We start from the raw sequence: 13174 nt of genomic DNA on the forward strand, positions 1-13174 counted from the left end.
TTAGGGTCCCTTCACCATGGCAGTAAAGCTCTTGTCTAAAACCAGAACTGTTTCCTTTATACTTTAATGGATTAGATCTGTTTAACTTACTTTATATAGTGCTCAATTCAGCCCTATTGGCATATGAATGCTTAATGAATATTTGATGATGGTGACTAGGATTGCACAGAATATATCTCAGTGTCCACAGGAAAATTTCTAAGCATTTACTTAAGTGATAAAATTGCATAATAAGAGAATACTTATGCCTTTTCATATCAGGACATCATTTTAACAAAATCCCAAATAAAAATGGAAGGTACGTGAATTAACATTTATTATTTAATACGCGCTGAAAAGTTATATAACAACTATATGTGCTATTTTATTTCATCTTAACCATAATCCTATGGACTAGGTATTGAGACCCCATTTTTCTGAGTCTAAGATGCCACTGATTGGTGAGCCAATATTTTATGTACCAATGGGAAAAAATTCAGCCAATGAAATTATGATACATCATTTGTAAGGTACAACCTGATTTCAGAAATGTCAAAATGTGTAAAAAAAAAAAAAAAAAAAAGAAACCAGTACAATACTGATAAGAAAATTAGCCCAAATCACACAGCCAGTTAATAGCTGTGGCAAAGACAAGCTAGCTGGCTACCAACAAGAGCACTGTGCTCCCCTTCCATAGTGTAAAGTTCCTGCTGAGAAATAGCTGACCAGCCAGAAACTATACTTTCCACCTTCCTGAATTCTGACCAATAGAATGTGAGAAAAATTGATGCAGTTACTTCCAGGCCAAAGTGGTAAAGAAGATAAGTACTTTCTTCATTCTCCCCCTTATCCTATCTACCATTTATGTTAATGCCCAGGATGACCCTGGAAACTACCCATTCAATATGATAGAACATCTGTGTCACCCTGCACTCCTGAATGACTGCAAGTAACAGAACCCCAACCCTAAACCATGTGCCAAACAGGGATGGCACACCTGACTCTGACATAAGCAATAAATACATTTTCATTGTGGTAAAACCACTGTTATCTGGAGACTCGTTTGTTACAAGTAGAATTATTCCATCTAATACTGTGGCTGAATTAGAAATTAAATGTCAGGTTCCAACATCTGGGCTCATTCTGTTGCACCACACAAATGTAAAACTCCAAACTTAACTACCTCCAAAACGAACAAACAAATGAAACACTACTGATTGCTTCATTTTAGAAAATGTTTCATCACATGGTTTGAAAGAATGGGCTATCTTAAATCAATAGATTTAAGATAGGCACATTTTAGGAAGAAAGCCCAGAGAGGTACAATTAAAATTGTGTGTGTGCAATAACACATATGAGAGGACTTCAAAAAGTTTTTGGAAATATAGAATTAAAAGATAATAAAAATAAAAGCTTTATTTCTCAATATAAGAGCCATCAAATTTAAAACACTTTTGTAAGTGATGATACCAGCCATTTAGTCCATCCCTAAAGAACTGAGGGTCCTGGAAATTTAATCATGTCAGTGCAGCCTTTTTTACTTTATTCATGAAAAATGGGTGCCCTTTAAAGAATTTTTAAGATTAGGGAACAAAAAGAAGTCAGAAGAAGCCAAATCAGGACTAAGGTGGATGCCTAATGATTTCCCATTGAAATCTTTGCAAAATTGCCCTTGTTTGATGAGAGAAATGAGCAGGAGCATTGTCGTGACAGAGAAGGACTCTCTGGTGAAGCTTTTCCAGGCACTCTTTTGCTAATGCTTTGGCTAATTTTCTCAGAACAGTCTCATAATAAGCAGATGTGACTGTTTGTTCTTTGGCCCTCCAGAAAGTCACATGCAAAATGCTGTGAGCATCCCAAAAAACTGTTGCCATGACCTTTGCTGTTGACCAGTCTGCTTTTGCTTTGACTGGACCACTGCAACCTTTTGGTAGCCATGGGTTTGACTATGCTTTGTATTCAGGATGGTGCTAGTAAAGCCATGTTTCATCTCCTGTAACAATTCTTCAAAGAAATCTTTTATGATCGTGATCTCACTTGTTTAAAATTTCCATTGAAAGCTCTACTCGTGTCTGCAGCTGATCTGGGTGTAACAGTTTTGGCACCTATTGATCAGAAAGTTTGCTCAATTCTAATTTTTCAGTCAGAATTGAATAAGCTGAACCAATTGTCTATGGTGTCAGCTATTATTTCTGCTATTAATCTACGGTCTTCTTCAATTATGGCACAAGATTAATATTGTCCTTGCAAATTGATGTGGATGGTCTGCTGCTGTAGGCTTCAGTCTTCAACATCGTCTCATCTCTTCTTAAAACGAGTTATCCATTTGTAAACTGCTGTTTTCTTTTGGGCATTACCCCAAAAACTTTTCATCAGGCATCAGTAATTTCACCATTCTTCCACTCAAGCTTCACCATCAATTTGATGTTTGTTCTTGCTTCAATTTTAGCAGACTTCATGTTGCTCTAGGAGCTTTTTTCAAACTAATGTCTTATCTTCCTGGTGCCTCAAACTAGATCCTGTTCAGACATGTTATAACAAGCTAGTATGAGTTTACTTGGTGCAAAAAAAATTTTGAAATCCATCCATAGTTTTTAAATAATATGCATGAACTTTCTGAAGACCCCTCATAAGTGAGAGGGGAGAAAAAACCAAGTGGATTATTTCCGAAGTAGGTAGAAGTGACACTTATATGTATGCTCTTTTTTTGTCCTCTTTTAGTTTAATGCAATTTGGGTACAGGTTTGGGTATAAGCAGTTGTTGTAACCCTGGCCTACTGTTCAATATCTTGAGATAGAGATGGCTCTGTTACCTAAAGAGCTTGAAGAAAAGGAAAGGGAGGAGGGAGCAGCTTGACTGGCAATGTACGAAAGGGAAGAAGGGCAGGTGATAGAAAACTTAAGAGGTCAAGACATAGGTTCTAGATTCAAGACAAGACTGTGAACCATGGCACCACTACTTGCTAGAGTCCATGACCTTGGGTGATCATTCAACCTCTAAGGGGTCAACTCTGTCATTCATAAAATGGTGTGATAATAGAACTTACCTCATTGTCTTATGAGAATTAAATCATTGTGTTGGGAGAATTAAGTGAGAAAATGTATGAAAAATACATGAATAATCCCCAAATGAACACACACTGATGCTAGTTATTATTACACTTGTTTTCATTATTAATCATTAGTTTCCTTTCCTGCCTACTTGCAAATAGCCAAGTGTGCTTTTAATGTAAATCTTTTCTGCACAATAGAAAGTCCAATTCCTTGACAGAAAGTTTGCCTTCAGCAATGAAACTTACTGAGGTTAAGAGCCTAAGGAAGCTTTTGTTTCAAATTAAAAAATATTTCTATTAACATGCCTCAAGGGAACATAAGCAGAAAAAATATGAAAGTATGTTTGGTATATAATATTTCAATATCAGTTTCACTTTATTGCTTACATAAAAATAGCACCTATTTTTTTACTTTACAATATTATAAGGAAGAAAAATAGCATAAAAAACTTACCCTTTGTTTTTCATTTGTACCCTTTTTATTTGCCTCTCGTCTACTCTCATCTTCATAGACTAGAACAAAGTCAATTCTTCGTTGTCCATCATTAAAAAAAAGGGAGTCAGATTTTCCATTAAATTCTTCCTGTGTAGAAAAGAAAAACAAATTGTAATTTTTTGAAAAAGTGTGAATTTATAAGTGTTTATTTTCTAGCTTTAATAGGTTCACTGATGTGTTCATTGTGAAAGAGAAATACATCCATTACTAGTTACTTGACCAATCACTTATGTATCTAGCATAGTCCATGATCTTCTCAAGCATAGCCTATTCTAAGTGAAAGGAAATCTTTAAATTGAGCAGTTCAATATTATTCTATAAACTCAAGGGAACATATTATTCTATAAACTCAAGGGAACATATCAGTACTGTGTAAGTAACACAATCATCCCAGAATTATTCTTACCTCAAACAGCAAAGGGGTATCAAGATTGTAAATGAACGTGGCAAACAAAACTGCCTATCTGAAGGATTAAAGTTTATTTAACAAGAAGATAAATTTAAGACAAATCCCTGTTAATGGAAATCTCACCCTTCTATGTTTTAGTATCTAACCATTTAATAATTTTTCATGACTTCTCTTTGGACCCCACCACTTTATAGAAGGTATCATTTTATGATCTTAAACAAATGCCAGAAGATACTTCTATACACACAAAAGCCACACTAGTCACCAGTATTTGTCCCCAAATCCACAATGTCTTTCACCCCTAGCAAACAAACTTAAAAAATAAAAAAAATAAAAAACCCAGCAACAACATCAAAATAAATGAGACTTTAATTTAGAGCTTAAAAGCCATGTGGCTTAAAAACAAAGAAATAATGGCAGAACACAGACCTAACACAATCTAAAACAATCTCTATTACCATATGGATTTGGATAGAATTGTTTTTATCTGCTCTGAAGAAAGACCTGAGTTTGTGTTCTTGCAGCTTGTCAGGATGCTTATGTTAAGTATGTTGTCATTGTTGTTTAATAATTAGACTGCTTTTTAACTAAGTAATATTTTTAAATTTTTCAGTTTTTCATTAAAAACAGATTTGCATTTTTGCAGTCATTTGGTCGAACCACTTGTATGTTGTGTTCATTAAATGTGATCAAATCTCCTCTGCGTTCAGTATCAATTAGCACAAAAAATCACCTAATTTTACCACCACCACACACTTCCTCCTTCTGTTTATACTTCTGAGAAGACGTATTTTCTGCTATGCCTATGAAAATGACACCTGTCATTCCTTTTCTCTTTCCCACCATGAAGAGTGTGATGGTGTATTACAGGTACTCACTCAAAGCTCCTCCCACTTAGCTGGCTACTCCACCTGCAGGATGCTGCTGCTGCTGCAGCCCATGTCAGTGCACCTTTACCCCAGCCTCATTAAAACAAGGACTCTAACCACAAACAGCAGGACTCTGCCTTGACACCATTCACACCTGAGGCATTGAAAGGCCAGGAAAAGAAAGACACATCAATGCCTTAGGCTGACCACTATCCAATTCTTTTACTTGCAATTTCAGTTATTTAAAAGAAATAAACTTTAAGAGTATTTAAAGATATATTTAAGGGTATTTACAGCTAAATAAAAATGCTAAGCCCTGTCTTCTTCTTTTCTGCCACAGTGTCCTTTAAGCACTTTCAATTTCTCTTCCTTTCAGTGAGGATTTTACTATGGGGGACAACAGAGACAACTGCTAGAGGAAAACTATGTGGAGGGGAAAAAAAAAAAAAACAGAATAATTTTCAGAATGGGGAAGGAGAAGAGGGATAAGGTGGAATAGTCAAGAAAACCTGGTCATCATTGCAGACATCTGAAAAGTGTACAAAAAGCAACTTGTTCTCTGTAGCATTTAGTGGAGTTCAGCAGGAGCTCACTGAAGTCAAGTTCTGAAGAATTAGGCCTTGAATGAAAACCACATCTGTACATGGCTCCAGGCGCTCTTCTTCTGCATAGCCACTGCTTGGTGGCACTGGTTGGCAGCTAGCTCCCAGATAATCTGGTCTGCATGCACACCTCTGGTGTGTGATGGAAGACTATGGCCCTTTGTTGGGAGGAAAACCCCACTGAGTTGGCAATAACTGCCTGCATGAAATAAGTAGGTCAAACTCTGATATGGTACTATTAGAATGCAATGCCAGAGAAAAGATTGCCAATTTTCCACTGCTGTGAAATTTAGGTTTCTCATCTCTTGGCAGAAGACATCCTACTACACAATTGAGAAGAAGGGAGAAACTAAATGCCGGGCTGGAAAGAATATATAACAAACAAGAGAACTGGTCTAAATAAAAAAGACTGAATTAGGAACAAAGATGGTGCTGGTTAAAAAAAAAAAAGACTAGATTTTTCAGTAATAAGTTCCACTACAGGCCTAACACTCAATAGGACAGTGAAATAACAGAAAACTAAAAAACTTGTTCTTCTCCTACAGTTCTGCTTTGTCTGGAGGAAGTAAAATTTTAATAATTTGTCAGAATAAATACTGATAATCTTCTTTAAATGACTGATTATTCAGAGATGGATTATTCAGGTCCTGACCTCTATGCCTTCTCTCGGTGTCTACTCAAATTTTGATCTTTAGTCTTTTTTACTGAGTCAAATGGCACAAAGATGAAATACCAAAAAAACCCCAAACCAATTTTTTCTGTTTAGTAGCATAGCTTAAGTTTAAAAACACTTGAAGTTTTAAAATTAATCAGGTAAAATCATTTTAGAGATCATAGCTTTATGCATGGACATAAGAGATCAGAGCTTATGCATCTTCCCATTGGGAAGTCTGTTAGCTCTTATGCTTATCAAGGTAACTTACTTATTATTACTCTAAGAGTCTTAGGCAAATATCTTCAATACCAAGGCAGTAAAAACAGAGTTTCTAGTTGTTAACGTTTCTCCTTTCCTCCTAGAAAAAATATCAAGCACATTTCTAATTACAGTTTGGCTTCTGTAACACATTATGTCTGTTTCTACCCATTGTCCTTCCTGGTCCTGAGCACACTAGAACCCACTAACCTAGCATTTATTTACTTACTTGTGGCAACCCAACCTAATGCTATACTACTAAAAAGTAAGGGCTGCAGTAGTTAAAAGGACCACCTGTGTTCATTTGTCATTACATCAAAATTAACAACACTCCCAACCACTGCAAAAGAGTGACCTGACCACCTATCTTTGGCTGACGGCTTTGACAAGTCACACTTGGGATGAAGAGGAGATATGCTTGATCTGAGCAAGGGAGGCTCTGAGAAATAAAAGTTTGGAGGAGTAGTGTAGGAAAGAGGTTGAGTAAGAAGGGAGGTCAGGTGTGATTTGCCCAAGTGATGTTTTCCAGGCCTCCATCCTTTCAATATGGATTCTCCCCTTCAACAACAACAACAACAATAAAAAAGGGCAGGATCCTCCTGAACCAAATCAAAACGAAAGCAGAAAATTACTCTGTCCAGTGCTTTCAAGCTAGAGGTGTGAATTTGACAATGTAAAAGATACAATTTTTGCTACTGGATAGGAAGTACATGTGGGCTCCAGTCCTGTCCCTGGAGCTAGTTGAGACTTCCAGTAATGCAGGACAAGTGGTTGAAAAAGAATGTCCTAGAGGACAGAAAAACAAGCCCAAAGATGAGCATTTATCAGTAATTACAAGGGCAGGAAAATTTCTCATAAGCAATCTGAATGAAATATAGCATTGGGCTTTTCCTCAAATACAATGCTCCACTTAGATGAATAGGAGATTACATAATGATGAAGTCTCCCAGCAGAAAAAGAAGGCTCTGGGGTAAGAAAGGGTCTGGGGAAACAGCTGCCTGAGTCTAACTGCTCTGCAGCATTTAGGTTGGTCATAGTTGTGCAGTCCACCCTACTAATAAGCACTCTCCTGGGATCCCTGATGTCAGTACTTTGTGTGTCCATATAATAACTTGCTGTTTAACATTTGTCCATTTTCACATTCCTCAAGTATCTACAGAACGAGCCCTCAAATAATCCTAATTTAAATCAAGTCCCATTTCACTATGGAGGAATATACTCCCATTATTAAAAATGATGAATTTAAGTTATTTGTCCAAGACCTAGATTAAAAGCAGTCAGATTGGGATCTTTGCTCAAACTCTTGTTTACATGTAAGGGTGTACAAAACTTGCCTTGGACAGCAAGTGATGTTGACTGATTGTACCTCAGAATTCCCAAACAGTTTGCTCCTGTCCTGATATGATTGTCATTTACTATGAGAAAGGAGAATATTCCAGGCTCATCTGGGTTAATGATTTTGACCTTTACACACAGCAGAATGCAAAAAAGGTTTATGGTCTAACAATAATAGTTGAGGAATTACACTATGAAAAATAGACAATATCAAAACACTCACATAATTAATTTAAAGGGCAATTAATATGCAAATGTAGAAAAACCGATGTAGCCCTCTGTAGTTTTTAGGATTAGCAAAACAAAGTAGTTAATTCTAAGAAGAACACAAAGGAAAAAAAACAAACTTTGATAATAACAGAGAACTAAAGTGAAAACATAGATCTTCTAGTTTTCAGTAAACCCTGAATCCACACACACAGCGAGTTCTAGGGAAACAAAAGAATCAAAGCCTTTATGTAAACATTTAGATTTCACAAAACATGAAACAATAAAATTTTATTTACCTGCCATGCAGTTAGGAAAAACACTTAGGAATATATGCCATTCATAACTGTAGCAGAGTTAATGCAGATTCAAGGCAAAAGTAATAGGTGGAACTTTTTTCCTTTACACAGTTGTACAAAAATACTGCAGACACAGAAGAGACCAGGTCAAATTTTATTCCTTTTATTTCAATCAAAATGAAAATTACAAAGTGCAAAGAAACATGTCAAGAATTGAGCCAAAAAAGCACCAAGAAATGTAGGTATGAAAGGCTGAATGCTGAAGGTAGAAAGACTAGCATTGTGAGAAGCTTACGGGTGGGGAGAAAAGGAAATAACATGTTAGTAACAGGAATAAGGAAAAGTACTTGGACACACAGGGGAGCCACACAGGAAACGGGCACAGGAAGTGGTGTGTGTGAGGGGGTAGGGGATGAGCGAGTGTGTTTTTGACCTGACCAGGCATTAGGGAATGTGCAGATGGCAAGGGAACGAGGTGGGAAAGGAGCTCGTTCATGGAGGAGGGTGTATCCCAAAATGAGGACTCCAAATCTGTTTGAGTCAAGTGTGTCAGGATGTTCCAAGACTTTCCCTTTGTGGTGACTCTATGATGATCAAGAGGTACTCAGGAGTGACCCAGAGTGATTTTTGTACACTGTGTCCTTCCTCGTTCTGTTAACCACACTATTAAGTTCTGAAGGCTATGCAATTAACTTCTTGCTCGCCTTGAGTTCTCTGCTGAGCCTTTGCATGCAGCAGGAGCTCAGGTTGACTTTTTTCTTAGAATAAAAAGAACTTTTTTTTTCTGATGATAAAACTAATACATACTCAAAACAAAACAAAAATTCTGATACAGAAAGATATAAAGAAAAAAAAAGTCACATGTAATCCCACCTCCCAGAGATGAGCTGAATTTCTTAATATTTTGGCTTACACACACACGCGTGCACATGCACATATGCATACTGACCAAAGTGGCACCATACTATACACACTGTTTTATAAAAATCTATCACAGACATTTTTCTAGCTCTGTATCATCATGTTTAATAGTTGCAATATAATTTAGTTAAACAGTTCCTCCACTGATGAACACAGAAGTCGTTTTCAATTCAATGCTTTTACAAACACTGCTGCAATGAGCATCCTTGTACATATGTATCTGTGCACATGTTCAATTACTTTTTCCTTAGGCTAAATTCTGGAAGCAGATTTTAAGTGGCATGGCCTTTCTAAAAGCCTTTGATACACAGGTTGCTAAACAGTCATACAAAATATTTATAAAATCAACACACCCACCAGCAGAGTATGAGAATGCTTATTCCATTTTCACTAGATTTCAGTCTTTTCCACTTTTCCCAGTATGATAGTCAAAATATGCATTTTGTTTCTTTTTATTTGCACCTTTTAACTAAAGAGCTCTAACACTGTCTTGGGTACTGCCCAAATGAATTACTGCTTTTTCTGTGAAGTGCCTATATTATCCTTGACCTAACTGAACTATCTTTAATCATTTTCAGTAGATTCGCTTGGATTTTACTGATGAGCTCTTAAAAACCACACAGGTAAATGTGCAAGTGGATAAAGGGCAATATAGACTAGGCCTGTAGAATTCCACCGGGTTCAGTGTAGGACCTCTGGCTGCTATAAGAAGACTGCTAGGTGGGGGAGGGCACCGAACACCTCTTCAAAGGTAAGCACTCTATGTGGAATGTGAAGGGAATGGTCAGGAGAGGGTGACACCCCAAATGATGCACACACCGAGCAATCTAAATGCAGAAATGGAGTGACTTATAACCCCTATGGACTCTGGTATCCATCTGAACAGGCAAAATATGCTACTGGATAAGACACCATGAGACGGGGCAACTGCTGCTGGCATTCTTTGGGGTTATAGTCATGGAAAAGAGAACAGGGCATAATATATATGGTGACCTTAAAGGAGTTCATTCTTACCAAATAAGTCCCAAAAGGAAAAGGGAGAAATATTCTAAGGTACTGTCAGCCAGCTGTGGGTTCAGCAATGTTGACATGTTTTCTGCAATGTGGACATTTAACTGGAATGTGCCACGTTTAGAAGGTCACCACCCGGTGTTGACTGACTTTCTGTTATAGTTTACATGCCACCTGAATAACTATCAAATATTAGTCGTGTACTTTGACTCATACATTTCTTTTGATTTAGAACCTACTACTTACTTGGTTTACAAATGATTTCTGTTGCAAGTTAAAAATCGATGTAAAAATTCTTTAAAAAGCAGTTTTGCTATTTTATATTGGTAAATTTATATTGGAACTATAACTAGTTCCCAAAGAGCTGAAGTTGTTATTTTCAGTAATTTCTTGTCAGAAACAGATGTAGGTCACTTATAAATATCATTAGATTGTGTCATGAAAGTACCTTTTTGAAGGAATGTTCACAAGCCAGTGGCCTCCTGATTTGGTATATGCACTTTGCCTCTGTTTCTCTTTGCTTGTGATAAACTTTAGAGTTCTACTAATACAATACCACATTTTAGATGCCTGATGAAAATAAAGGCACAATGCCTCAAGCATAATTATTATCAAATATTTCCCTCTTGTACATACCAAGGAAGCAGTGCTTTTATCGAATGTAGTTCTCATGTGATTTAAAATATTCTTAAGATTTCTGACCCAGGGTAGAGGAAATACGAAAATAAAAGTTTGAATGTCCTTTAAAATAAAGCTTTCCTAAAAGGAGTTAACTAACTAGGATAGATAATAAGCTCCCTATTGCTGGAAGGAGCCTTCTCATTGGGCAGGGGAATCTTACTGAACCTTTTCCTTAAAACCACAGTTAAGAGTTGTAGTATGACTTTTTTTTTTTTGCTTTCCTGTTTTCCCACAGACTTTTCACCATTTAAAAATTTTTAAATCTCAGTTTAGCCTTCCTTAAAGGTAATCTGCAGAAAAGAAGGGAAACAGTGAAGAAAAGTCAAAAAATGAAAAGAAAAGGAAAAATGTCAAAATGCTTAGAGTAGTTGTTTTTATACTCTCCCTTTCTAGAAGAAACAATCATCCATTTGCACTGTTCTCACCTGGCAGTGGTATCGTTGGTTAAAAAAAAATGTGAATGAGATTAAACTGTGAGATATTCCCAATAAAGTGTTTGGAAAGATAAAGTAACAAATGTAATAAAACAAGACAGGTGGTACAAGAGAACCTGTGAGAGCGAATGATTATTCTCCTCGAAGCTAACTTCTTAATGCTCCAATATCCTTGAAACGTCTTGCTTTGCTTTAATATCCATTATGGATTTAATATCCACTCATTTACATAAAACTTTTTTGAACCTATGAGCACTTTCAGTTTGAACCATCCTCTGAGAAAGAATGTTCTGTAGGTTTTCCACCTAGGCAAGATGGTTGTCCTAAATCATGTTTCTGGACTTCTAAGGAAATAGCTCCTAATCTTATATTCTGGAATTAGTTGGAACTAAAATAATATTGCTACAACCATAGTCTTCATGACATAGTGCACTTGCACAATATTCCATCTACAACTTTAAGATCCTTAGTTTTAAGGAACAGTAAGTTTAACTTCATAACTTCATGTTCCCTCTGACTCCTCCTAATTAACCATATTTCAACTGCCTTTAGCATTTCTACTTTTATTTCTTAGAAAACCCAACTGGACCGGCCCCGTGGCTCACTCAGGAGAGTGCAGTGCTGGTAGTGCTGAGGTTGTGGGTTCGGATCCTATATAGGGATGGCCGCTGCATTCGCTGGCTGAGCGTGGTGCGGACAACACCGTGCCGAGGGCTACGATCCCCTTACCGGTCAAAAAAACAAACAAACCAAAAATCCAACTGGTTGTGACTCAAAAATACTTACTGGTAGTTTCCATTCACCAAATCCATAGCTGTGAACTGCCCCATTTTCTCAGTCACCTGTGTCACATGTGACCCAGGCTAGAAGTCCCTGCAATTTTGTGCTTTTGAATAAAGCCAGTCTCATAAAGGTGACTATGATCTGAGAATGCACAGGAAAGGAAGTTTCATGCTATAGCTATTCAGACTGCTGAGCTGAGAAAGATAAATAAGGTGTAACTGAAGGTGTAACCAAGGTAACAAGTCTTAAGCTCTTTACTAGGTTCCCATATAACTCTTCTTCTACAGACTCCTTTAATGTTACAATCCATCACTCCCCCTAGGGACATGTGTTTGACACTCATCTAAGAGTTTTCCTGGGATGGCAAGATTTCTTTTGGTGATCTCTTCATTTTTCACAGGAGGTTTCCATTTCCAGTCTTAGAACTGCCCTGAGTAATTTTTAGCTTTTCAGCGCTCAGAGTTTGCAGCACCAGAGTGCTCTCTCATCATCTGTAACTCCCTCGTCAAATTGTTATGTCCCGTGGACCCCCTGGCCATAATCTCCTCAGACTATTGCTCTGGGAATTGACGTTTGCAACCTCATTCATAGCAAAAGGAGGAGAAACAAATCAGAGTACCAAGCGAGCACACAACAAAGCAAAGAACTGTGACAATTTGTATCAGTTAGTTAATATTTTATAGAGATGTTACTTTTGCTCCTGGAACTCCAAAAGCGGCTTACAAGAATGGCTGTTCTTTGCGGTATGAAAATAGGGATGCACAGAAGTTTCCAAAACACTATAAAAAACAGAATGACTCACTTAAAACAATGGCACAAAAATGTTTTAAACTGACTATAGATAATACATACATAAAACCTTACAAAATCCTCCACCTGTCAATTACTGGGAATTTTCAAAAAATAAAGTACTGTAAGGAAATGAGTTTTCAGATAATTGAACTTTATACCAATAAAAAAAAAGGTTACTTCAACCTCCTTGTGCTTCAAATTTTCTTAAATATAGTAAATAGTATTTTTTTTATATTGTAAAAGAGGATATTGAACATAACTTAAGCTATTATGTTTTAGGAGGTAAAAATGAAAGGAGCACAAAATGAGAATTAAGGACACAGACTTGGTACATGGCATGACTGGGTTCAAACCTTGGCCCTGCCCCTGCCCCCATACAACTAGCCATGT

General features: G+C 36.9%; 1 protein-coding gene across 2 annotated transcripts in view; it reads right to left on the reverse strand.

The window, feature by feature from the left end:
* Positions 1-13174, reverse strand: part of ANO6 (anoctamin 6) — a 184653-nt gene that overhangs the window by 80178 nt on the left and 91301 nt on the right. For both annotated transcript variants that reach the window (XM_063075340.1, XM_063075339.1), the window contains one exon: positions 3487-3615. In XM_063075340.1, the coding sequence (XP_062931410.1) occupies positions 3487-3615 (129 nt within the window). The remainder of the gene's footprint in view (positions 1-3486; positions 3616-13174) is intronic.

The sequence above is a fragment of the Cynocephalus volans genome, chromosome 12, assembly GCF_027409185.1.
Source record: "Cynocephalus volans isolate mCynVol1 chromosome 12, mCynVol1.pri, whole genome shotgun sequence".
In the NCBI taxonomy this organism is placed as follows: Eukaryota; Metazoa; Chordata; class Mammalia; order Dermoptera; family Cynocephalidae; genus Cynocephalus; species Cynocephalus volans.